This window comes from Rhinoderma darwinii, chromosome 11, assembly GCF_050947455.1.
Source record: "Rhinoderma darwinii isolate aRhiDar2 chromosome 11, aRhiDar2.hap1, whole genome shotgun sequence".
Taxonomy (NCBI): Eukaryota; Metazoa; Chordata; class Amphibia; order Anura; family Rhinodermatidae; genus Rhinoderma; species Rhinoderma darwinii.
Window position 1 is genome coordinate 15665502 of NC_134697.1, and position 27293 is coordinate 15692794.

At 44.0% G+C, this 27293-nt stretch overlaps 1 protein-coding gene across 1 annotated transcript; it reads left to right on the forward strand.

Annotated features, from left to right (window-relative positions):
* Positions 1-26202, forward strand: ZDHHC16 (zDHHC palmitoyltransferase 16). Its single transcript, XM_075843045.1, has 11 exons — positions 1-159; positions 3959-4255; positions 4395-4589; positions 6450-6538; positions 8004-8032; positions 9062-9195; positions 12014-12061; positions 12923-13008; positions 13680-13803; positions 19918-19988; positions 22539-26202. The coding sequence occupies exons 2-11, from the start codon at positions 4040-4042 to the stop codon at positions 22651-22653; spliced, it is 1107 nt and encodes a 368-aa protein (XP_075699160.1). The 5' UTR covers positions 1-159; positions 3959-4039; the 3' UTR covers positions 22654-26202.
* Positions 26203-27293: the final 1091 nt, after the last annotated feature.

Here is a 27293-nt window from a genome sequence, read left to right on the forward strand (position 1 = left end):
ATTGCGCATGCTCAGTAGTAGGTATGGCTCCGGCTGATGTAGGTTGAGTGGAGCGACATCCGGTTATTGCGGGTCTCTGGGAGTCGGGATGGAGAGTGCAGGGTGGAAGAGCAGCCGTGAGGAGAGACTCGGGCTGCACTGAGTGCTAGTGCCGGGCAGGTAAGCAGCTGGAGACAACGCTGTGCTGCAGGGAGCAGTCGTGTTATTGTGTGTAATGCTGTCCTCTAATGTTTGCAGATTGTCCTATTAGTCACTGACTAATGTGCATCACTATGTATGTGAGGCCACGTGATGACTAGCACATCACGTCTCTAGTACCGTAATGCCATGTCATACTGGTGATAATCGACAGAGAATCGTTATAATAGTCATTTATTGTACGACCGTCCCCGAAACTTTTGCTGAAATGATAAAAAAAAAATATTTTAAAAGTAGCTGTCAAATGGGGCTGAATCTCTGGGAAAAGCCACAACCTGCCATACATTTCCCCTGCAGCGCCCCCTGTGGTATTACATTCAAATAAATGGTCGGCTATGTTTTACATCTGCCAGAACGGGAGCCCCTCTTAGACTCTGTTCACATCAAAGTCCGAGCCTTTCGGCAGACTAATACTAATATTGCCAGATGTATACCTCGGACGTATCTCGCCGTATAGTCATATAGTGACATACGTCATAGGCTCCCATGTTAAACAAAAAAAAAAAAAAACTTCTACTGCGCCATCTGTTTTTTTTTTTTATAAGAGAGTAGGCTTTTCCATACAGAAAAACAAAAAAAAAAAGTATACCATCCCAACAGAGGCCAAGAGGACACCCATCGGGGGAATTGAGCCCTAAATATAGGGCTGAACTGTAAAGTGAATGGAGCCTTAAAGGGGTTATGCGGGGACCAAAAATAAATAGCAGTGTAGTCCCTGCAGTATGTGAGTACTCTCGCTAATGTACATTCCAGTCCCCCGTTACACTGGGTTTTCATAGCGCTGCCGGGGGAGCGGATGTCTAGTGGCACAATCTTCCCGCGTGGTGATACGACTCTTTGTCATGTGACCGGCCCCGTTGTACTCTATGTAATCACTGTACTACTGCTCCTGCGTGTACATACAGTACAGCGGGGCCGGTCACATGACGAAGCGTCGTGTTGTCATCAAAGAAGACTGTGCAACTAGACATCAGCTCCCCTGGCAGCGCCATAAAAAATCTATGAAATTCTCAGAATCAGCGCGTCAGGGACCTGAATGTATATTAGCGAGTGTATCACATACTGCAGGGACTACACCGCTAATACTATTTGGTCCCAAGAGAACCCCTTTAAGGCACTACTTATATTGGCCTGTTATTGTGTGAACGCTCTTTTCCGATCATTGCCCGGGGCAACAATCACCCGATGAATGAGCAAACACTCGCCTATCGGCTGATCTGTAAGGCCGGGTTCACACTGAGTTTTTTGCAGGCAGAAAATCTGCTTCAAAATTCCATTTGGAACTTTCAGCCAGATTTTGCTCTGCCTGCACGCCGATTTTCGCGGTGGCCGTTGAGCGCCGCCCGCAAAAAAACGCCGCAAAATATGCTTTCTCTGCCTCCCATTGATGTCAATGGGAGGTCAGAGGCGTAAACGCCTAAATATAGGGCATGTCCCTTCTTTTTACGGAAAAACAGGCTCGCGGGAAAAAAAACACCTCCGCCACCCATTGAAATCAATGAGGCGTTTTTTGTCGCGTTTTCCAACGCGGCTTCCGCGTAAAAAAAAATCGTAAAAAACTACGTGTCAACTCCACCTTAGTTTACGCAGCATTCAATTTTAATTGTAAACAGGGAGACGCGCTGCGGACATGATGGAAATGTATGGGGACGAGAGATCGTAGTAGCGTTTGCTCGTCCCCACACATCACTTCTCATGAAAGGAGCAAACTAGCGCCGATCCACGAGCCGTCTCGTTGATCGACGCTGGTTTACACGGCTCATCTCTGGCCATGTAAGAAGACCCTCACAGAGCATCTCATCATAGAGGGGCTGTCCTATTTTAAATGGGAAATGGACCTCATAGAGGGCGGCAACCTTGCTTGTGCCCTCCCCCCTATGAGCCAGAGCTGAGTGTTGCTGCAGTGAACAGCTCCTGCTGACTTCATGCCACTATGTATGACACGGTTGCCCATACATTTGAATGCTACATTTCTTCCTGCAGTGGCCACAGAGGGCTTCATTCTCAGGCCTTGTTCACACAGTGCAGATTTGTTGTAGATTTTAAGCCAAGAACAGAACCGAGAACGGAATCAAGCCGTATAGGTTTGCTCTTCTAGATCCAATTCTGGCTTAAAAAAAAAAGGATGCAAAATCGGCAGCAAATCTGCACTGTGTGAACAAGGCCTACGAAGGGGTTCTCAATCTGCCATACGGATGCATAACTGGTCAATTTCTTATTGAATTGTTTTATTAACTTTAAAGGGTTTGTCTAACTGCAACATTTTCATATGCCCTATAAGAACTGTTTTACACGTGCGGTCAAACGGCGATTTATTGCCGCGATTACCAAAAAACAACAAAACACTTTGCAGGAATTTCAGCGATTTGACAGCGCTGTGTGACTTGACCCTTAGTGCATATGGATGACATAAGAGGGGGGGGGGGGGTCTCCATGTGAGCCATAGCCGGGATCCACTAAGAGAGATTATATCCGTGTCATACTGATTCTCATCTAATGGTGGTGTGAGGTTTGGGTTAGGTAATTAATCGTGATTTCGGTTATAATTGTCCAGCCCTCGTCATACCTGCTTATAGATCTTGCGTTTTGCTTTAGGTTAATGGGACTGTATTTAGCATAGTTTACGTATTGCAATTTCATTAAAGTTGGTTTCTAAAGGCTATGGAAAACTTTTAAAGGGTAAACGTTCAACAAACTTCTGACATGTCGGAAGTTTTGGTGGGGGTCCGAGCACGAAGATCCCCACCGATCACTAAAACGAAGCGGCAGAAGTGCTTGTGTGAGCGCTCAGCCGCTTCATTTGTGTTCGGCTTTTTCTGGAAATCCAGCTGTTATAGATCACATCTAAGTTATGAACGCGCAGGACCCGCTTTCTCTAAACCCGTCAGTCCCGCTGACCTGACGGATTCAGGTCTCAGCGCTAGATACAGCTGCTCTATATACAGGATACCCAGCCGCGGTATCTCAAAAAGGAAAAATAATTTTGAAAGAAAAATAAAGTTGCACCGAACACACGGACAGACATTTTTATTTAATAAAAAAAATAAATCACTTTCAAAGGTTTACATAGGGATCGTTCAGACGAGCGTGATTCTCCTCCGTGGGATGGAACGCACAGCACACGGACCCATTGATTTCAATAGGGCCGTTCACACATGCGTGAATTTTCGCACACCAAGCGTCCGTTGCGCGAGACTCACTGCATGTCCTATATTCGTGCGTTTTCACGCACCTATCGCCCATTGAAGTCAATGGGTGCGTGAGAAGCACGGACAGCACACGGACGCACATCTGTGTTTCACGCATTGGAAAAAAAATAATAAAGTGCTTGCAAATGCGTGAAAAACACCTGCCACACGCAAAGCACACTGATGCAAAAACGCACACGGACAGATTTCCGCGCGTAGATCTGTCGCGCTCGTGTCGCTGCAGGTTCACTTTAAGTCGGACATTTAATAAACAGCTGGTAAACCTAAATATAAGACGATTCTTAATATACTTGTGTTTGGCTTCTGAGCTTTGTTTGGTCTCCTGCAGGGTAAAAATATACAGAAGGGGACACAGAGCGTGTGCGTTACTTCCGTATGTAGCGACCACTTAGATTTGATTCATTTAGATATTATTAAAATGATTGCTAAAAAAACAAAAGCTGCTAATAGTCACTTTCCATAGTGTTACGTTTTCGTTTTCTTTAATATTTTCATTTTTTTTTTTTTACATTTTGTTCTTTTAAATCCTTTTGATTGTCTTCTACCCACAGAGGGTGACGCTGTCGTCTTCATTGATCAGATCTGTCTCGAGCGTCGTGTGCTTTGCGGTCTCCAGGTGATGAACCGTGGGAATGAGAAACGTCCGGCGCCTTTTCTTGAGGTGCCTTCGCCTGGGACACAGAAGGAAATTCACGTATCTGAACCTGCTGACCGACTATCTGCGCTACAGTCGCCTCTGCCTCGTGTCTTTAACCTATAATTCCTTCACCAACAGCGACGTGGTCATAGAGTCTCTCTTTGAGCCCATTTATTGGTTGGTGGATCACGTTACCCGATGGTTTGGCATTGTGAGTATTTCCCTATTAATAGATATGCCCGACCTGTAAAAAATAAATAAAAAAATGGCTATATAATCTGCAAACCTAATATATATATTTAATACATCTTGTTGTTGTTTTATTATTATGTTGTTTTTTTTATTTATAGGTGTTTGTGGCTCTGGTGATCTTACTGACCAGCTCCATTGTATTGATCGTGTACATCTGTGTCCTACCTCTCATCCTCCAAACGTATTCCACGCCCTGGGTTTGTTGGCATCTCACCTATGGCCATTGGAATCTCATCCTGATTGTCTTTCACTATTACAAAGCAATCACCACAGACCCCGGATATCCACCGCAGGTACCTCATGTGGAACCGGCTATAGGCTCCCCTTAAAAGATATTGCAAGACCTATCAAGTTTGTTTGGGTCTCTGTATGTAAACCAGGTTTTTATTCCCTGACAGGAAGCAGAAAATGGTGAAACTTTGAAACACAAAGTATATTAAGAAATTACAGAACTTTTCAGTATACAGTGATTAACCCTTTCAGGACAAAGGGTCATTGATGCCCGTGTCCAGGTCAAGTTTTCCATCTTTGATATGCACGTCTTTAAACGATAAGCGACAAATCACAAAAAATGTGGAAGAAACCCCCCCCCTTTTTTGTGATATATCTATATCTATCTCTCATAATCTAGTCACCCTGCATTGCTGTGAGCGGATAAGAGGGCTCCATTCACACGATGTGAAAAAAAGGGCAGTTAACAAGGGATCAGCTGTCCGTTTATCATGGTGGTTTTGCATCAATGTGTCTCAAAATTTGAATCCATTTCCCGGCCGTCTGACCTTTTTTCATGGACGTTAAAAAAAAGAATGAATTTTATTCGTAAATTTATTTGTTTTTGTTTTTTGCAGCCGCCTGAAAACACCACAGTGGCCATGTAGATGGTGACGAAATACCACTGTAGATAGCGCCACAGTGTCCCACTGTAGATAGCGCCACAGTGTCCCACTGTAGATAGCGCCACAGTGTCCCACTGTAGATAGCGCCACAGTGTCCCACTGTAGATAGCGCCACAGTGTCCCACTGTAGATAGCGCCACAGTGTCCCACTGTAGATAGCGCCACTGTAGCTCCCTGTAGGACAGTGACGTTAGGGGCTAACTCTAAAAGCGGAATCCCCTGCCTCAGCGTCGGCAGCGCTGATTAGGGGATTCCGCTCCTAGAGAGAGCCCCTGACAGTGGACCGTGACGTCAGGGGCAATTTCTAGAAGCGGAATCCCCGGCACTGAGTGATCTGACACCTAGTGGGATGTAAGGTGGGGCTATCTACAGGGGGGGTGGGGGGGGGCACTATTTACATCAGGGGCGCCCTCTAGGAGGGGAATCCCCGGCTAGAGAGCTGGCCGGGAGTTCCGCACCTAGAGGGAGATTAGGTAGCGCAATCTACAGTGGGGGGGTGTAGTCCGGGGCTCTTAAAGCCCCGGCAGACATGAGAGCGCAGCACTGCTCACACTGAAGCAGCACTGCACTCATTAACCCCTTCAAGGCTGTAAACGTTTATACACGTGGTAACTGCACGGGGCATCGGCAGTTGGAACTTATGTAGCCGTATGGCAGTCATGAAGGGGTTAAGCTTTACCTACGTAAACCTGGAAAAGCCCTGTAACTAAATATTGAAAATCTATCTTTTAATTGTTTTTCCTATCCCTCCATACTATAAATAATTTTTTGTGTGGACATTTAAAGCTCTGTTCTCACTGAGTTTTTTTGCAGGCAAAAAATTCTGCCTGGAAAAATCAGCTCCGGTATTTTTATAGCGGTTTTGCACCACAGGCGTTTTTTGTCGTTTTTTGTTTTTTTTAACCTCCTTTCTTCAACAGGCAAGGGAAAAAAGTGCGCGGTTTCTGCCATAAAACGCGTCAAAAAATGGCATGGCCATTCGCAGCGTTTTTAACCTTTTGATTTCAATCGGGTTTTTGAGGCGGAAAACGCCTCCAAAATAGGGCATGTCGCTTTTTCCCTCGAGCGGTTTTTCAGTTTGCGGCAAAAAACCGCCTCCGCCTCCCATTGAAATCAACGGGAGTCAATTTCAGCTGTTTTTTGCCGCTGTTTCCACGCCATAAACGGAGTAAAAAAACTCCGGGCCTAATGCTCAGTTTATTCCTTTACGCACTCATACATACGTCTATTATAATCCTGATGTTTTGTGTCTGTTAGGTACAGAAGAATATCCCCTCCGTATCAGTATGCCGGAAATGCATTGCACCAAAACCTGCTCGGACGCATCACTGTAGCATTTGCAATAGGTACTGGTTGCTGGTTTTTGCATTTTGTTTTTTCTGTTTTATTTTGCAGTTTCAGCTTATTTATATATTTGTAACTTGTACGTTGTAGGGATCATTTTAATAGATAGTAAAAGGAGTCTTCTCCTCAAGATAACCCCTGTCCATATGCCCTATCAGGGTATATGGGTGTCGTTGAGTGGGACCCCCCCCCCTCTATAAGCCGGAGAGTAGAGCCGCTAAGTAAGAGTTGCTTGCGCTCTGGTCTTGTATTACTTGATTTCCCATTTCTTGGTTGGCCAAGAGAAGTAAATCCGCCCAACCAATGCATTTGGTATTCCCTTGTCACATGGTGAGTAGAGTGGGACTACCTGGGCCTCCTGCAAGCAGAGTTTGCATTGGAAGCTGGAAAGATCCCCAGTAGAGCAATTTATCCAGTATGAGACAACTCCTAGCATTGGCTATACAGGACGTGTGCACGCCCCTATTGTCCTTTCATAAGGGAAAAAAAAACGGTGACGGGTTGTCATGGCACGGGATGGTTTTTCATACTGATGACCTATCCACAGGTTTGGTCATCAGTATATGATCGGTGGGGGTCTGACACCCAGACCTCGCACCGATCGGGTGCCACCAGGCACCGGATGTCCGTGCCTGAAGCTGATGAGTCCGGTCACAGTATAGCGGCCGTGCTTCAGTACTGCAGCTCTGCTCCTATTCAAGGTCATTGGAGCAGAGTTGCAGTTCTGCTGCACGGCCGCTATACAGTGTACAGAGCCATCGCATTCCGGCACTGAACACTGCATAACGGCAGTGTTCGGTGTGGGGTCCGCGTGTTGGACCCCCATCAATCATATACCGATGATGACCTATACTGTGGATAGGTCATCAGTATGTAAATCCGCCCCGTGCCAGGACAACCCCATTAAAAGGATATTCTAACCATAGACATTGATGTAGAATAAGTCGTAAATATCTGATAGTTGGGGATCCCACGTCCTGAACCCCAATCCTTCCACAGAACGTGAGTCCTATGACCCTCGATCGACCGTACAAAGGGAAGTTTTATTTCAGCATTGCCTGCGAAATACAAAAACCTCAGTTATTTTGTCCCATGGGGGACATACAGTATGAAAAGGGCTTATCTGTAAGTGCCTGTTCACATCACCGTTCGCTTTCCGTTCCGGGGTTCCGTCAGAGGTTTCCATCGGGTGAACCCCGCAACAGAAAGTGAAACTGAAACCACAGCTTCCGTTTCAGTCACCATTTCGTCGTTAAAACGGAAACCTGCCGGAACGGTGACGAACGGAAACCATTAGCGATGTTTCCGTCACCATTGATATCAATGGTGACTGAAACGGAAGCTGTGGTTTCACTTTCCGTTGCGGGGTTCACCCGACGGAAACCTCTGATGGAACCCCGGAACGGAAAGCGAACGGTGATGTGAACAGGCCCTTAGTCATTCTTTACAATAATCCTCTCTCCACAGATGCATTTTGAAAATGGATCACCATTGCCGTATCCTTTTTATAAATAGACTTACAACTCCCGAGTTGCTTATTTTTGTGATCGGTCCACTATACTGCGACACTACACTTATAAGCTATAAGGGAATTGCTTATACAGCAATTCCATAACAAACTGTCGTTATCAGAATGAAACCGGTAATCTTAATGGGGTTTTCCAGGCAATAAAAATTGATGGCATATCCTCAGGATAGCCCAGCAATAGCTGATGGGCCAGAGTCTGACTCCTGGGACCCCCACCAATCAGCTGTTTTGAAGGGGGTGCAGCACTCGTACGAGTGCTGCTTCACTTTCATTTCTACTTGCTCACTGTGAATCTTCGATATGCATTTAGCGGCGATTCACAGGTATTGCAGCCGTCTTCTCCCATTCACTGCAAAGGCTGCAATACCTGTGAATCGCTGCTAAATGCATATCGAAGATTCACAGTGAGCAAGTAGAAATGAAGGGGAAGCAGAGCTCGTACAAGCGCTGCACCCCCTTCAAAACAGCTGACTGGCGGGGGTCCCGGGAGTCGCACCCCGACCCATCAGCTATTGAAGGCCTATCCTGAGGATAATGAAAAGTTGTACAATTTTCTTATATACTTTGTTTCAATTCTTCACCATTTTCAAGATCTCTGTTTGTTGTAATTTGAATCAGAACACTTGTTACATCTAAAGGCTGGAAACCTGTAAAGACCTAATACTTCTCACAGCTGAGAGTTTGCTACAATTGTATCCAGCCTAGACAATCCTCTGTGAGCTAAACAGCCTAAACTCCAGGATGATACATTTTACCTGCACTAAAACATTGCAGGGAACTATAAGGACAGTGATTAGTAATTTAGTTTAGACAATTGTAGCAAACCCTCAGCTGTGAGAAGTATTAAGTCTGTACGGGTTTTCAGCCTACGAGGAGATTCTGTGACTATAAGGCTCTGTTTTCCGCTGTATGATTTCCCATTGATGACGTTAAAAGGATATCGGACGATAATTTTTGTTCTCTTGTTACGTTATTCTTTAACATGTTCCCCTTGAAGCCTGGCTTAATAACTGTGTGGGGCATTACAACCATCGCTACTTCTTCTCCTTCTGCCTCTTCATGACCTTGGGTTGTATCTACTGTAGCATCAGCAGCCGTGTCATGTTCCGGGAAGCCTATGCAGCCATAGAGGTGAGATCAAGTGACCGGGATTCTGCAGCTTTTTATTTCACATGACAGAATATAAATGCTTCATTTACTGGCTCATAGAAGCAATTCCATAATGTAAAGATAAGGCGGCTTCAAATTCCGTAATTGCCTAAAAACAGATAAACTAGGGAAAGTATTTCTCGTCTTGATATAGCCCGTATTGTATTGTGGCATCTAAAATGCAAACTTTGCCCTAGATCAGTAGTTCTAGTGGTGTACGAGGCGTTAATTTATCTACATTGATTTACGTCCTGCCCTATAGTCCATTTATATTCAAAATTGCTTTCAGAGTTCTACTGGTTTCCTGTTAGCTCTCAGGATGCCTAAGCTCACATTTCCCTGCTGGTTCATTGTTTAGACCAGTGTTTCTAAGCCAAGGACCCCCCCCCCCCTAACTCAAATTACTTCAAAGTACCCCCATGCTATGACCATGCACTTTGCTGTACATTAAAAGCACCGCATTAGGGCAATGCATATACCCCGGGTACATGTACCACAGGTTGCAAACCTGGGGTATAGACCATGCTCTGCTATGGTGCATTGTATGGGGTGTAATATTAACACTAGATAAGTCATAGAAAAAAAAAAATGGAGAGCCTACAATGTGACACAAATGTCTGACGGATGGGGGTACAACCTCTGCGGCCCCCACCTGTCAGGAGAATGCTGCTCCCCTGAACCCCTTGCTTGGTAGTTTTTGTAAGTCCCATAGACATTAATGGGTTGAGCACATGCATGAGCATTTTTCCATTTAATTTCCAAGTGAATGTGGCGAACGCTTTGCTTGGCATAACAGCGGTCAAGGGACGCCCGTCCTCTCCAAAAGTGGGACCCCCACCTATCAAATATTAATAAGTGCTGACTGGTTTCTAAAGGCAAACCAAATGATTGTAGTGTATGCTCATCTTTTAACAGCAGAGTTTTTTATCTACATTTTAATTTAGTGTCTAATGTAAAAGATGCTGGACTTCCCAGAATGCAAATAACCAATACAACCTAGGCACAGACACTGAAAAAGCAGGGGGTGCTGGGGGATATGAGCTCCAGTCAGCCTAATTATAAATGTAGTTCAAGGTGAGAATAACCTGTATTACATGCTTGAGGTCGGTACAAGATGAGGGATGTAATGTATTTACATAATTACTCAACCTTTTATAGACATTTAAAAAGATGAATTGTTGCTCGGCAGATCTCTTTACATGGCTGCATCTATTACCACTGTGCCCCGGTAGCTCTGTGCTGGGGAATCAGGACTCACAGGCTTTCTCTTGAAATGGGAGGTGGAAACAGGTTTTGCAGGATTTCTCTATGATTGGGAGAGGAAGCAGGACTCACAGGCTTTCTCTATAAATGTGGTGCAAGGACTCACAGGCTTTCTCTATAAATGTGGTGGAAGAAGGACTCACAGGCTTTCTCTATAAATGTGGTGGAAGAAGGACTCACAGGCTTTCTCTATAAATGTGGTGCAAGGACTCACAGGCTTTCTCTATAAATGTGGTGCAAGGACTCACAGGCTTTCTGTATAAATGTGGTGCAAGGACTCGCAGGCTTTCTCTATAAATGTGGTGGAAGAAGGACTCACAGGCTTTCTCTATAAATGTGGTGGAAGAAGGACTCACAGGCTTTCTCTATAAATGTGGTGGAAGCAGGACTCACAGGCTTTCTCTATAAATGTGTGGTGGAAGCAGGACTCACAGGCTTTCTCTATAAATGGGTGGTGGAAGCAGGACTCAGGCTTTCTCTATAAATGGGTGGTGGAAGCAGGACTCACAGGCTTTCTCTATAAATGGGTGGTGGAAGCAGGACTCACAGGCTTTCTCTATAAATGGGTGGTGGAAGCAGGACTCACAGGCTTTCTCTATAAATGTGGTGGAAAAAGACTCACAGGCTTTCTCTATAAATGTGGTGGAAGGACTCACAGGCTTTCTCTATAAATGTGGTGGAAGGACTCACAGGCTTTCTCTATAAATGTGGTGGAAGCAGGACTGGCAGGCCTTTATAAATGTAGTGGAAGCAGGACTGGCAGGCTTTTATAAATGTAGTGGAAGCAGGACTGGCAGGCTTTTATAAATGTGGTGGAAGCAGGACTGGCAGGCTTTTATAAATGTGGTGGAAGCAGGACTCGCAGGCTTTTTCTATAAATGTGGTGGAAGCAGGACTCGCAGGCTTTTTCTATAAATGTGGTGGAAGCAGGACTCGCAGGCTTTTTCTATAAATGTGGTGGAAGCAGGACTCGCAGGCTTTTTCTATAAATGTGGTGGAAGCAGGACTCGCAGGCTTTTTCTATAAATGTGGTGGAAGCAGGACTCGCAGGCTTTTTCTATAAATGGGTGGTGGAACCAGGACTCGCATGCTTTCTCTATAAATAGGTGCTCGAAGCAGGACTCATAGGCTTTTTCTGAGTGGATGGGGAAGCAGGACTCACAGGCTTTTTCTATGAGTGGGCAGGAGAAGCAGGACTTCTCTATGAATAGGTAGAGGAAGCAGGACTTGCAGGCTCTCTGAGTGGGCAGGGGAAGCAGGACTCACAGGATCCAACTGTTTCTTTAATGGAGCCACAACCAGTTCAGTGTGGTAGTGGCACGGCTTTCTGCACATGCATAGGTTTCCTTTGTGAGGTGCCCGCTCTGTTCCTCTCCGTTACACAACCAATATACCGAACTTTCCCACTTGAAATAATAACAATTATTCAGTACTTTCTCCTTATTTATATTTCTACTGTTCCCTATTGTTGTGGAGTCTGCAGAGCATTGCTCAGTTCCACTAGAAGGTAATTGTGGTCATATTTCCCTCTTATTAGAAAATGAAGCACCATGAGGCGGAGCGGCTCCAGTTTGCAGGCAATGAGGTGGGCAATCTAGCTACCTATGTGTGTGACCCAGACTAACACAGCCTTATGCCCTTCTTACAACGCATCACTCAGCTCTTCACTGCTTGTAATTCAAAGAAGTTGCTTATAGAAACATCCCATGTTCGTCTTAAAGGGACTGTCCAGCTTGGGAAACCTATTGTTATATACTGTAAGGGAATCCTGAGTTAATAGATTGGAAGGGGGTCCTCTGTTTATAAAGAGTGTCTCTCGTTCTGAATGGCCTGTCATGTCCCGCATTACACTGACAATACATTGATTTTAATTTCACAATGCAATGCTTGATTTCCCCTGCGATGGCGCTGTAAGTAACCTAAACAGTTGAGTTGAGTACCAAAGGTGAAGATTGATGTTATGAGAGGCCATTCCCTCACTCGATATCCTGATGTTACTGTCAGTTGTTGCATAGGTTGAAAAAAAGACACCGGTCCATTAGGTTCAACCTTTCTCAATAAATTACCCATCATTCATTGCTTGATGAACTATAACCCTCAGTGCCATTCGTAAATAAATAATCATCTCGCCTTTTTTTAGTATCTGCCATGACTACCTCTTGGGGAAAGAATTCCATAGTTTCACTGCTCTAACTGTAAAGAACCCTTTCCTATATTCAAGTCTGAAACTTATTTTTTCCACACGCAATGGGTGTCCCTTGGTCCTTGGAAGGAACAGATCATGTGCTAGTTCTCCGTATTGACCACACATATACTTATACATAAGATCATTGTTGTCCTTTGTGTATATTTCTCGACATTTGTTTCCAGCCCATCAATAACTGCAGTAAAAATGTGGAGTAATTATATATATATATATTTATTTTTTATGATTTATTTCCTTTAGACATACAGCCAGGCGCCACCTCTTGCCTTCTCCTTCCAGGAGAGAATGTTTCACAAGTGCATCATATACCTCTGGGTTCTTTGCAGGTACGGTATCTGTTTACATCTTGTTCTTTCTTGCGTTCTTTTTTTTTTTTTTTTTTTTTTATTATTTTTTTTTTTTTTTTATATATATATATATTTTTTTCCCCCTTAAAGGAACAGATTATTTACCTTTAGTATTTATGGTTTGGTTATTTTGTAGTGTATATGAAATCCGCACTTTTTGCACTGACTTGATGAGCATGTAGGGGGTTTGTGCCTATACTAAATAGCCAATTGTGAGTGTGCAGAGCTGCAGTGTAGAGCATAAGGATAAAAACAGCAGCATTCTAGCCTCTGAGACCGGAAGTGGGTCTCCGACTACCTCAAACTCCAATATACAATACGAGTAACCTTAAAAAGGACCAATCAGCTCTTCTGACATGTCTGTTTGACATCTGGGTATTACCATTCGTCTTGTCATTAGAGTGGGTTCTGACACGGTCTGTACTGATTTGACAGTGCCCGACTGTGTAGAGACAAACCTGTTGACAAGGGAAATGGTATCGCACATTTATCAGTGTATTCAGAAATTCCCAGGAGGAATAACAGAGGGACGTGTCAATGCAGAGTCTTAAGAAAAGATGCTCCAGACTGGCATATGCAAGTATGTACTAAAAGACTCTGATTTTACAACTGTAATTAAATTGTCGGCATGGAATAACATTATTTTGCAGCTCTGTTGCGGTGGCTCTTGGTGCCCTCACATTGTGGCACGCCATGCTGATCACCCGCGGAGAGTCCAGCATAGAGAGACATATCTACAAGAAGGAGCGGAAGAGACTGCAGGATAAAGGGAAGGTAAGTGGCTTGCTAGCGAACATTGTTTTCCATACTTCCCCTATGTGAATTGAATAACGCAGTATTAACAGAGTAACCTTCAGGTGAACGCACTTTAACCCCTTCCCGACATTTGCCGTATGGGTACGTCATGGAAAGCATTGACTTCCCGCATTTTGACGTACCCATACGCCGAATGTTTGGCACCGGCTCAGAAGCTGAGCCGGTGCCATCATCACCGGATCTCAGCTGTATCTTACCGCTGACATCCGGCTGTAACGGCGGGGACCGAAATTAGCTTCGATCCCCGCCATTAACCCCTTAAGTGCAGCGCTCAAACGCGATCGCTGCACTTAAGGTGTTTGCAGCTCATCGGAACCCCAGTAATGAAATTGCCGGGGTTCCGGTGGCTGCAATGGCAACCGGAGGCCTAATACTGGCCTCCCGGTCTGCCTAGCACGGAAACCGGTCAAGATCCGCCCGGCGGCGGAGTCTGATCGGCTTCCGTAGCTGCCGGCAAGATGGCGCCGGGTCAGGAGCTGATCCGGCGTCATCAGCGGTGGAAGTCAGCTGTATGTTACAGCTGACATCCACCTGTAACGGCAGGAACCGGAGCTAGCTCCGATCCCTGCCATTAACCCCTTCGGTGCAGCAATCGAAAGCGATTGCTGCATCGTAGCGGTTACTAGCAGACCGCCAGTCCTGACAGGCAATCGGGACTGGCGACTGCTGCTATGGCAACAGGAGACACAATGGTCTCCTGCTCTGCCATTACGGAAGCCGATTAGGCTCCGCCGGGAGGTGAAGCCTAATCGGCTTGCTGTCAGTGAATAACTGACAGATCTAATACATTGCACTACATAAATCTGACAGTTGGACCTTCAAGTCCCCTAATGGGACTTGAGAAAAAGTGTAAAAAAAAAAGTGAAAAAAATAAGTTTAAAAACAATAAAAGTTTCAAGTAATAAAATAAACACAATCCCCCTTTTACTCTTATCAAGTTCTTTATTAAAAAAAAAATAATAAACCATACGTATTTGGTATCGCCGCGACTGTAACGACCTGAGGTATCAACATATTATATTATTTATTGCACGCGGTGAACAGCGTAAAAAAAACGTAAAAAACTATACCAGAGTTTCTGTTTTTTGGTCACTTTGCCCTACAAATATAGGAATAAAAAGTGATCAAAAAGTCGCACGTATTCCAAAAATGGTACCTATAAAAACTATAGCTCGTCCCGCAAAAAACAAGCCCTCATACAGCTCCGTCGACAAAAAAAATAAAAAGTTATGGTTCTCACAACTTGGCGACAGAAAAAATACATTATTTTTACAAAAGTAATTTTATTGTGCAAAACGTTGTAAAACATAAAGTCCATAAATTGGGTATCGCCGGAATCGGACTGACCTGCAGAATGAAGGTAACATGTAATTTATAACGCATGGTGAACGCTGTATAAAAAAAACGAAATAAAACTATGCCAGAATTGCGTTTTTTTTTGTTTACCTGGCCTCCCAAAAAATAGGATAAAAGGTGATCAAAAAGTCACTTGTACCCCAAAATGGTACCAATAATAACTACAGCTCGTCCCGCAAAAAACAGCCCTCATATCACTACATCTATGAAAAAATAAAATTAGTTATGGCTCCAGTAAGTCAGAAAATAAAAAATATACAGTTGTGCCGGCCCGAGGGGAACATTTCTTGTGTTTGAAGAGGTGATTTATCAAGGACCTAAAATTAGGGAACCAGGAAGGGGAGGGCCCAAACATATCCGCTGGAAGCGAGGGCGCACGTATTATACCAGGACAACACTTCCCAACAAAATTCCCCAAACTGCAAAGGTGCGGAGTGTGGACCAAAAGGGGGATAAGAAGGGATGCCATATATCAGTGCGACACCGGCCTGTGCAGAAAGGATTGCGTAACACACATCTATGGATCATCTTATTGTTTTTTTACCCCGTTATTATACCCCTGACTATGCCCCTCAGGTACTCTGCCCAGCTCACATATGCCCCACATTATAAACGGAAACACCAGCAATACTCAAATCTACTACCAAGCAAAATCCACGCTCCAAAAGCCAAATGGCGTTTCCTCCCATCTGAACCCTACAGTGTGCCCAAACAGCAGTTTCCTTCCACATATATGGCACCGTCATACCCGGGAGAACCCTTTTAGCAATTTTTGGGGTGTGTCTCTCCAGTGGCATAAGCTGGGCACGACATATTTGCCACTGAAATGGCGTATCTAGGGAAAAATATAAATTTTTAATTTGCACCATCCGCAGCGCATTCATTTATGGAAAAGACCTGTGGGGTGAAAATGCTCACTATGCCCCTTAATAAATGCCTTGAGGGGTGCAGTTTCCAAATGGGGTCACTCCTCAAGGGTTTCTTTTTATTATTTCACATCTGAGCCTCTGTAATTGTGAGCCAATACTTTGTAAATCGCCAAATTAGGCCTCAATTTAACATGGTACTCTTTCACTCCTGAGCCTGGTCGAATGTCCAGGCAAGAGATTAGGGCCACATGTAGGGTGTTTCTAAAACCAGGAAACCCAGCATAATAATTAGAGAGCTGTCTTGTTATGGTGGCACAAGCTGGGCACCACATATTGGCATATCTATGGAAAAAAATCCCATTTTCACTCTGCAACATCGAGTGCACACTAATTTATACAAAACACCTGCAGGGTTAAAATGCTTACTACACCCCTTGGTAAATGCATTGAGGGGTGTAGTTTCCAAAATGTGGTCACTTCTGGGGGGTTTCCACTGTTTTGGTCCCACAGGCGCCCAGAAACCAATCCAGCAACATCTGCACTCCAAATGGCGGTCCTTCCCTTCTGAGCCCTGCCGTGTGCTCAAACAGCAGTTTATGACCACATATAGGGTATTGACGTACTCGGGAGAAATTGCTTTACAAATGTTGGTTTCTTTTTTTTTTTTCCTTTTATTTGTTGCGAAAATGAAAAAATTTGCGCTAAAGCTTCGTCTTATTGAAGAAAAAGGATTGTTTTTATTTTCACTGCCCAATTCTAATAAATTCTATGAAACACCTGTGGGGTCAAAATGCTCACTACACCCCTAGATGAATTCCTCAAGAGGTGTAGTTTCCTAAATGGTGTCACTTTTTGGGTGTTTCATTGTTTTGTCCCCTCAGGGGCTTTGCAAATGTGACCTGGCCTCCGCAAATCATTCCTGCTAAATGTGATCTCAAAAAGCCAAATAGCGCTCTTTCCCTTCTAAGCCCTGCCGTGTCTCCAAACAGCCGTTTATTACCACATGTGGGGTATTGTTTTACTCGGGAGAAATTGCTTTACAAATTTTGCGGTGCTTTTTCTCTTTAGTCCTTGTGGAAATGAGAAAAAAAATCGCTAATCCTACATTTTCTTTGAAAAAATTTCGATTTTAATTTTCATGGCCTACTTCCAATAATTTCTGTAAAAAACCTGTGCGGTCAAAATGCTCACTATACCCCTAGATAATTTCCTTGAGGTATGTAGTTTCCCAGATGGGGTCACTTTTGGGGGATTTTGACTGTTTTGGCACTGCAAGAGCCCTTCAAACTTGACATGGTGCCTATAATTTATTCTAACAAAAATAAGGCCCCAAAATCCACTAGGTGCTCCTTTGCTTCTGAGGCCGGTGCTTCATTCCAGTAGCACGCTACGGCCACATGTGGGATATTTCCTAAAACTGCAGAAACTGGGCAACAAATATTGAGTTGCATTTCTCTGGTAAAACTTTCTGTGTTATAAAAAAAATTGTATTAAAAATGTATTTCTGCAAAAAAAATATGAAATTTGTAAATTTCACCTCTACTTTACTTTAATTCCTGTGAAATGTGTAAAGGGTTAAGACATTTTATAAATGCTGTTTTGAATACTTTGAGGGGTGAAGTTTTTAAAATGGGGTGACTTTTTAGGGGTTTCTAATATATAAGGCCCTCAAAGCCACTTCACAACTGAACTGCCCCCTGTAAAAATGGCCTTTTGACATTTTTCTTGAAAATGTGAGAAATTGCTGCTAAAGTTCTAAGCCTTGTGACGTCATAGAAAAATAAAAGGATGTTCAAAAAACAATGCCAATCTAAAGTAGACATATGGGGGATGTTAATTAGCAACTATTATGTGTGGTATAACTGCCTGTCTTACAAGCAGATACATTTAAATTGCGAAAAATGCAAATTTTTGCAATTTTTCGCTAAATTTTGGTGTTTTTCACAATTAAATACTGAACGTATCGAGCAAATTTTACCAGTAACTTAAAGTCCAATGTGTCACGAGAAAATAGTCTCAGAATCGCTTGGATAGGTGAAAGCATTCCGGAGTTATTACCACATAAAGTGACACATGTCAGATTTGAAAAATGAGGCTCTGTCAGGAAGGTCAAAAGTGCCCAAAGAGGGAAGGGGTTAATGGAAGTAGAATTTGTTTGCTTTACACTATGGCAGATGTACTAGAGGCCACGTCTACATTACCTTGATTTTTTCCAAAGCATCTAAAATGGAAAATGAAGTAGCTTTGCAAATTAGTCTTTATTAAAAATGTCCCTCTGTTTGTCTGCAGTTCTTATGCAGACCTATATATCTCCATGGTTACAAACTACAAATCAACTCTGCGTAGTCTGATCTGGTCATATTGACATCCATTTCCCCCTACTGCCCCTTGCTAACCAACTAAAAATATGTTAGCAAAAAGTAGAGGACAGATGTAAGGGAGGATGACTTCACAATCAGACTACACAGGGTTTGTTTGTAGTCTATAACCATAGAGATGCATTGGTCTGCATGGAAGCTGTATACTTAAAATGCTAGGATATTTTTAATCAAGACTATAGTAGTTTCATTTTTTTATTTCACATGATGGAAAAATTAAAAGCCGTGAAGGTGTTCACTAATATACACATGTACAGGAATGTCTTCATTTTTCTGGTCTCTGTCACTATAGGACCTGAAGTGGCTGACAGCAAAAAAAAGTCAAAGGTCTCCTGGATGGGAGGTTGCGGATTAATCAGCATCACAAGTCATCGCAGGCTTTATAGTGGACATTACCGTCTCTTAATTATGTAGAGCAGTGTCCCCCAACTTGTGGCTCTCCACTTGCAAATCACCATAGCCCTGTGTGTTCTGTGCTTGTTATTGAATCTACCCCAAGCTCCTTCATGTAGGTGATGTAAGGCTATTGCCATCTAATCATCTTTGCCTCTCCCGTCAGTGGGCTGGAGTTTGCACACTGCCTGTGTCATGCATGCTGCTGCACAGGGCAGTCTGCGGCCTCTCCTGTGCTTTACACTGGCTCTCCAGCATCCTGCTCACAATCCGAAATGATCTAATGGATATTATCAGGCAAGGTATCGTGGGACATATAGTTATCATAGATACGACCTGCAGACCGTGATTACTACAGTCGAGATGGAGGACAGAAGCTGAATTGTTCTCTATTTTACCCTAAGTAACCTCCTAACTGCATCAAGAACACTGTTAGGGTAAGGCCACACGGAGCGGCCCTGACACGATCGCAACGCGACCAACAACCGCACCGGCACCATGTTCGGTGCAGCGGGTAAACCGTCCCTTTAATCGTGCGGCCATGAATTAATACTCACTTTATGGACGCACGATTTTGCAAGATACAAGTTACCCCCTATTCATTCTCTATGGCAGCGCCGGAAAAAGCCAAACGCTGCACTCGGCTATCTCCGGCGCTCCCATAGAGAATGAATGAAGTGACAATGCGCATGAGCGACCTGCCGCTCGGTTCAAACTTGGGGTTCGGGCTCCCCGTTATCCTACATGGTGGGGGTCCGAGCTGTCGGACACCCGCCGATCAGCAAGTTAACCCTTACCCTACAGATAGGGGGTAACTTGTTGTAACCGGAATACCCATTAACAAGGTATTTGACAGCCGCGCGTAACGTAGTGCCAGCGCTGTTTTCGGCTGTGTTAGGGCCGCTCCGTGTGGCCTTACCCTTATAGTGTGGGCTAGATGATGGGAATAATTTCAGGTTTCTGCTGGCGTTTATCTATACAGAGATTCTATCATTTTTATTGCCATCTGCATCTAATCCACAATACCCTCATGCGGTTTTGCTGCGTTCTCAATGTGTTGTCTCTCACTTTTGCAGATATTTCATAATCCTTACAGTTATGGTCGATACAGCAACTGGAGACTTTTCTTTGGAGTAGAAACAAAATTGTAAGTGAGACCATGAGATGTAATAACTGCTACTAAAAGCATTTCTATAGAAAACCTCGTACAAGCTGTGATGCATGTAGAAAATCGAGTGAGACAATGGGTTGGGATTTTTTTTTTCTTGCTTGGACCAGTTGCAATCAGCACAAGAGCCGAAATTTCCAGCTTTAGTGCCGTTTCCGCCGCTCACATCACTCCAAGAAAGTGGGTGGAACTTAGATGAACTTCGATTTGCCTGGCGCAAATTATGGCGAAAATAAATGCCAGCTTTCTGGCACATGGACGCCCAAAAATGTGCCAAATATATTAAGAGGCTCATCTTACTGCAGTTTTCTCTGAAACGCCAGTCTTAATAAATTATGTCCATATGGACATATACATTTTAAAAAAAAACACTCCACTGTAGTACAAAAAAGGGAAATCCATCTTAAAATGATCTGCTAAGATGTTCGTAACATTTCAGAGGATGTAAGCAGTGATGGGGGGGGGGGGGTGTAAACATGGCCCATAGAGCGGTCATCGCGCGGGCACAACCGCTATCACCTGTGGGTGGTGGGAGAATGTAACTGTGATTGACGGCCACCACTGTGTTGCAACGACCATGATCGGAGAGAACTCTGATCCCAGCCATTTATCCTTGTAAGGCCTTATTTACACGAGCGTAGTTCATGGACCTATGTTAGTCAATGGGGCCGTTAAGAGATTCTGTGATTTTTCACGCAGCGTGTGTCCGCTGCGTAAAACTCACATGTCCTATACTTTGGCGTTTTTCGCGCATCACGCACAGCACATGGAAGCACTTCCGTGTGTCTCGCGTGATTCGCAATTCAGTTGTTAAATGAAGGGGAAAAAAAAGAACCACATTCATTGCAGTTTCTAAGCATCGAAACCGCGTGTCATAAGGATGGCATATGCGTGAAAATCACGCAGCCACGCACCATTCACTGATGACACACGAAACTGCAAAACGCACATGTTCGTGTGAATTTCGCTTAATGCTGTGATCAATCGCAAGCATCACAAGGGGGGACACCTCCCTTTGACCTCTTATCTTCAGTCCTGGCGATAGAAACAAAGAATAAACGCTAATATTGTTAATAAGTCATAAAAAATTTATATATATTCCCTTACTCATTACAACACTTAAAATGAAATTAAAACATAATTGAATTTGTTAAATAAAAATGACAACCGGAGCGGCTGATTGGTGCGGGGTCTGGGTGTCGGACCCACACAGATCATGTACTGATGATCTATCCGGTGGACAGATTTTATCAGTTGTCCGATAGTGGACAACCCCTTTAAGGGGTTCTCCCAAGATTTAATATAACATGTCTCTATTAGATTGCGCAAAACCTAATAATTCTTTCATTGAAAACTTGTGTGTAGATATTGCTTTACCCTTTGTGTTCTTTTGATGCCATCTCAGAACGTCCTAATATGTCCAGTGCTTGTGTGACGAAGCCGCTTCTAGTGCAGATTCTTATTGGCTGGCCGCACAATAGCAGGAATGACTCCACCCCCCTGCACAAGGCGGTGGCACTGGCTGAGCATGTGTGACCACCAAGCTCAGTAGCCGTGTCTCACCAGCCGGATCCTCATTTACACGGGCGGCAGTGATATCTGTGCAGGCCAGCCAGCAAGAAGTGACGCACTAGAGCTGCCTTCTCCTAATGCGTCTAGGTGAGGACATTCTAAGGGCTCATTCAGATGAGCGGTTTCCTCATCCGTGTGGTGCGTTGAAATAACTGACAGCACACGGACCCGTTCATTTACTTGGGACTATTCAGACATGCGCGAGTTTTGACGCGTGTGTCCGTTGCGTGAGACTCACAGCATGTCCGATGTTGGTGCGTTTTCATGCACCTAGCCGCCCATTGAAGTCTATGGGTGTTTGAAAACCACGGACAGCACGTGGACGGCATCCGTGTGCTGTCCGTGTTTCACGCATAGAAATAAATGTGAAAAAAAAATGGGAGTGCTTGCACAGACGTGATAAACGCATGCCACATGCAAATCACACTGATGCTAATACGCAACAGACATGAAATGTAGGAAAATGCTGCGTTTGTTACGTACGCATGTCGAACACGCTCGTCTGAATGTAGCCGAAGAGGGCATCAAAACACCAGGGGGCGCTATAACCAGTATGGTGCAGCAATATGATTCCAATTAAGTGATGTTTTGCACATTCTAAAAGAGAAATGGAATATTTAATGGTGGGAGAATCCCTTGCGTGACTCATGACATACCCCTTCCTTTCTTAGACAGAGTTGAACATTTCTTTGTGCCGTAGCTTATTGTTAGCTAAAAGAGAGAAAAAGAAACACGGCGCCACTTGGTGCATATTACCTAAAAGATATGAAATAGTAGTTGGACATAGACGGTGCTCACCTAAGAGTGTTGATACTGGCAGATACAACACTAAAAAATTGCACTCTGTAAAATAAAGCTGCCTCTCTTTTGTAGCTTATTGTTGGTGCAGCAGCAATGTCTGTTATTTGTAAACCTTGTACTTGTGTCTATTACATCGTTTTTGTTTTTTGGCCTTAGGCAATGGATCACTCGCGTTCTCCTGCCGTCTTCCCATCCTGCTTACGGAGATGGTTTGACATGGAAGGCTCCACATTGGATCCCTGTGAAACAGACTTCGGTCCTTGCAATATAAAAAAAAAAAAAGAAACCTTTCCTCCAAGAGATGGTACAATGTATCGCCAGACTGTTCTTTGTAATGTGGATACAATTTTATTGAACGATTTGTGGAATACCAGCAAAGAAACAAAAAGTACCATACTATAATATTAGAACAAAAAAAAAAGGAGATACTAGAGACCTTCCTGCTTGATTGACAGCCCCATCGTGCATAGAGGGGCCTCAACAGATAGTTCTGCTGGATTCCTCCAAGGAGTTGTGAGAAACAGCACCACTCTTGTTTATAGGCTGTGCCTAGTACTGCAGCATTCAAGTAAATGGGACTGAACTGTAATACCAGACGTGGCCTATGTAGAACTGTGGCGCTGTTTTTGGAAGAAAGTAGCTATGTTTTTCTAATCTCATATGTGATGGGATACCACTCGAATACTGAGGTTTGTATTTGAGTCTGCAGAAAATCCCATTGACCTTAAGGGAAAATTATAGGTAAAACGTTTTATTGAACCGGGGAGGACCTGCTCCTACATCTAAGGGGGTGGACGTTTTAAAGCAGCAGATTTTGGAAGAAGCTATTTGTAAACGTATCTAGTGCTGTAGGATCCTTTTTTTTTTTCTTCTTTTTTTAAATTAAAGGGGTTGGACAATCCTTGATAGAAGGGTCCCTTGCTGATAATAGGGTGTCCCGCTGCTCTGATGATTTTTCTATTTAAACACAAAAACGTATCCAGGTGTTGGGCCAGTTTCACACATCGTGTAAATATTGTGCTGTTGTGGATGTAGCCGCGGATTCGTAGTGAAAATCTGCAGCATTTACACAACAGACATTAGTCTTGGGCATTGTTCAAGAAACAGCGCCACTCTTATCAAGGGGCTGTGTCTGGTATTGCAGCATTCAAGGGAATGAAGTTGTGCATCTGCAGTACCTGACACTGCCGATGGACAAGAGTAGCGCTGTTTCTATGAAATATATAAATGTGTTTTAGAACTAAAATAATGAGAAATATCGACTAAAAGCGAATTGTTTTACATTGAAGTTAACGCTATCATTCCAGTGAGTGGTTGTCTATAGAGACTGGGATTTGACTGCAAAGTGAAGAATCAGGCACTTCTCTGAAACGTATAGGGGCACAATATAATATGTTCACCATCTCTTTTATTAGCAATTTGCATTTTAGAGAGACAAAACAATAGATCTTCTCCATCTGCACATCTTTTCTACTGGACCCGTGTCCGGGGAGAACAATTCTACTTGACTCGAGCTGAAAAATGACATTAATTCTCTTCCCATTTAATCCAGCGTTTCTAATAAATAGAACTAGGTATTGAGCACAGAACTGCAAAATGAATCTGGAATATCTGGACACTGAGCAGTGATAATAGTTTATTTTGGGACACGTTGCTGAAGATTTTAAGGCTAGGCGCTCTATGGTGACATCTGGTCACTCCATCAGTTGCAGGGTTACCTCTATGCTGCTTTATGGGGGTAAAAAGTCACATGACAATTGCAAGAATTTAGACTGGCGGTGCCGCCACGATTTTACTGCAACTCACAGGCGACGAAATGTCACAGTGGACCTATAGCCTAATCCTCAGTTACTGTAAATATCTGATCATCCACCACCTGTCCATGCCGGATTACTAGAACTTTATTGTATGCTGTAGATTAACATTTCTGTCCCTCCCCTTATTTTCCTGGAGTTACTGCTCGGTAAACGGCAGCAGGACGGAGAGAAATGTTCTGATGGACAAGCAAATGATGTATTTTAATTTTATCACAATGTTAGAGTCTTCCAGGACTTTACTATTGATGATCTATCCTTACGATTGCTCATCAATATCTGATCGTGGGGGTCTGACTTCTGGCACCCTCCCCGATCAGATGATTGAAGAGGCTGCAGAGCTGTTTATAGCGGCCTGTGTCTTACTAAAGGGAACGTCTCACGAAATAAACTAAAAATGAACCACATTGTAAATCTTTAAAGGAAAAATATTGTGCTTGTTCTATTTTTTTTTTAAAGTGTTGTAGATATTCATTTTTTTAAAAATTGCCTGGAAGTGGAAATAGTGGAGGAATTCCTTTCCTGCGGTGTCTGTAGAGACAGTGTGTGCTTTATGGCGGCTGCAATGAATGATAGTTAAAGGGGTTTTTCCTACCACAACAATTTATCACCTATCCTGTGAACCTCCACCGATCAAGGGAATGTGTGGCCTGAGTTACCTGAATACATGATGCTAGTGTGCTGCTGCCATATCCATTAAGCCAGGCAAGCAGTATCTTCACTTATATCAGTGTCACACCGTGAAAGTAAGGAAGCTCCCTGCCTATGTAGCCTGTACAGCGGCAGCAGAAGCACAAAACTTCTGGGACCAGGCTCACCGGGACTGAAATCCAGTTTAAAAAAAAAATCAAATCAAAGTATTTTAGTAATTTACATTTGCAAAACAATAAATAACCTTTTCTTTCGTCCAAAACCCCCGTCTAACTTGCCAACCCTCTAATGATGAGATGACTCAGCTTTGCCGTGTAGACTGTGACAGGGTCAGCTAACAAGTGAGCTATAGCATATGTAAGCCTATTGTTTGTGTGTGCACTCCACTGAACAGCGTAAGAACTAACAATTTCAGAATATTTTTTTACAGCATTAAAAAACAACAAATATATATATATATATATATCTCCAGATGTTAACGTTTCTAACGACACATCCCTTTAATGTGGTACAGGCCGCATGTAACTTGTGGCCTCCCAGATGTTGTGAAACGCCTCTCCCCGCATGGTCTCGTAGTTGATGGGCATTCTAGGAGAGGTCGTTTCCCAGCAGCTGTCGGTTACATGCCACTGTGATAAGAGGCTTCACTACTCAGGTCCCAGGAGAAGTATTGGAAATCTGCAGTTTCCCACTCATTGCAGGTTATCAGAACGTGCTGGGACTAGTAAGACCAGGCTCAGACAGAAACTTGCAGTACTACGACAAATAAGGGTATGTTCACACGACCTATTTTCAGACGTAATGGAGGCGTTTTACGCCTCGAATTACGCCTGAAAAGACGGCTCCAATACGTTGGCAAACATCTGATCATTGCTTGCGATGGGTCTTGCGTAAAATTACACCGTCTGCACAGAATATCGTGTCGCTGTCCAAAGACGGCATGTAAAATTACGCCCGCGTCAAAGTGCATGTCACTTCTTGAGACGTATTTGGAGCCGTTTTTCATTGACTCCAATGAAGAACAGCTCCAATTACATCCGTAAAAGACGCCCCGCAAAACGCGAGTACATGCAATTACATCTGAAATTCAGGAGCTGTTTTCTCCTGAAAACAGCTCCGTAATTTCAGATGTATTTTCCGCTGTCGTGTGCACATACCCTAATACTTCCAGCCCACAGGTATCCCTTCTGATTTGTATCTTGTCGCTCACGGGTAGACTTAGGTAAATTCTTTCATTGTCTACCGTTGTTGTGTATGAAGCTCCGGGGTGCTGATCGTCATGACCCATTTGTGTAACGTTGCTGTGATTTTATTTATTAAGGATGTTCTTCTATATAAACTTCTTTCTAATAACAGTTTCAGCTTTCATTATTAAGTTCCATGAGGTAGAAGATTTTATCTGTTGGTTTATCATCTTGCTTTACTAAAACTGCAGTGGATAAAAGCAAAGTCCACTCCAGATACAGAAGTCACTACACCAGTAAATCCTTTCCAATAGAAGTTTACATGTTAATCAGACACTTATATTCTGTAAGCCTAAGCTGAGCTTCTGCAGGTTGACATGGTGGGGGAGCTGTGAACTGTGCCAGAGATCTAACCATTCTACAGGAGGGGGAGGGGGGAGCTGTGAACTGTGCCAGAGATCTAACCATTCTACAGGAGGGGGAGGGGGGGGGGAGCTGTGAACTGTGCCAGAGATCTAACCATTCTACAGGAGGGGGAGGGTGGATCTGTGAACTGTGCCAGAGATCTAACCATTCTACAGGAGGGGGGAGCTGTGAACTGTGCCAGAGATCTAACCATTCTACAGGAGGGGGAGGGGGGAGCTGTGAACTGTGCCAGACATCTAACCATTCTACAGGAGGGGGAGGGGGGAGCTGTGAACTGTGCCAGAGATCTAAACATTCTACAGGAGGGGGAGGAGCTGTGAACTGTGCCAGAGATCTAACCATTCTACAGGAGGGGGAGGGGGGGAGCTGTGAACTGTGCCAGACATCTAACCATTCTACAGGAGGGGGAGGGGGGGAGCTGTGAACTGTGCCAGACATCTAACCATTCTACAGGAGGGGGAGGGGGGAGCTGTGAACTGTGCCAGAGATCTAACCATTCTACAGGAGGGGGAGGGGGGGAGCTGTGAACTGTGCCAGAGATCTAAACATTCTACAGGAGGGGGAGGAGCTGTGAACTGTGCCAGAGATATAACCATTCTACAGGAGGGGGAGGGGGGAGCTGTGAACTGTGCCAGAGATCTAACCATTCTACAGGAGGGGGAGGGGGGAGCTGGGAACTGTGCCAGAGATCTAACCATTCTACAGGAGGGGGAGGGGGGAGCTGTGAACTGTGCCAGAGATCTAACCATTCTACAGGAGGGGAGGCCTGTGTGGACAGCTCTGCTCCTTTTGATGTGGTTGCAGCTAAAAATGCAACAGATCATGCTAAAAACCCA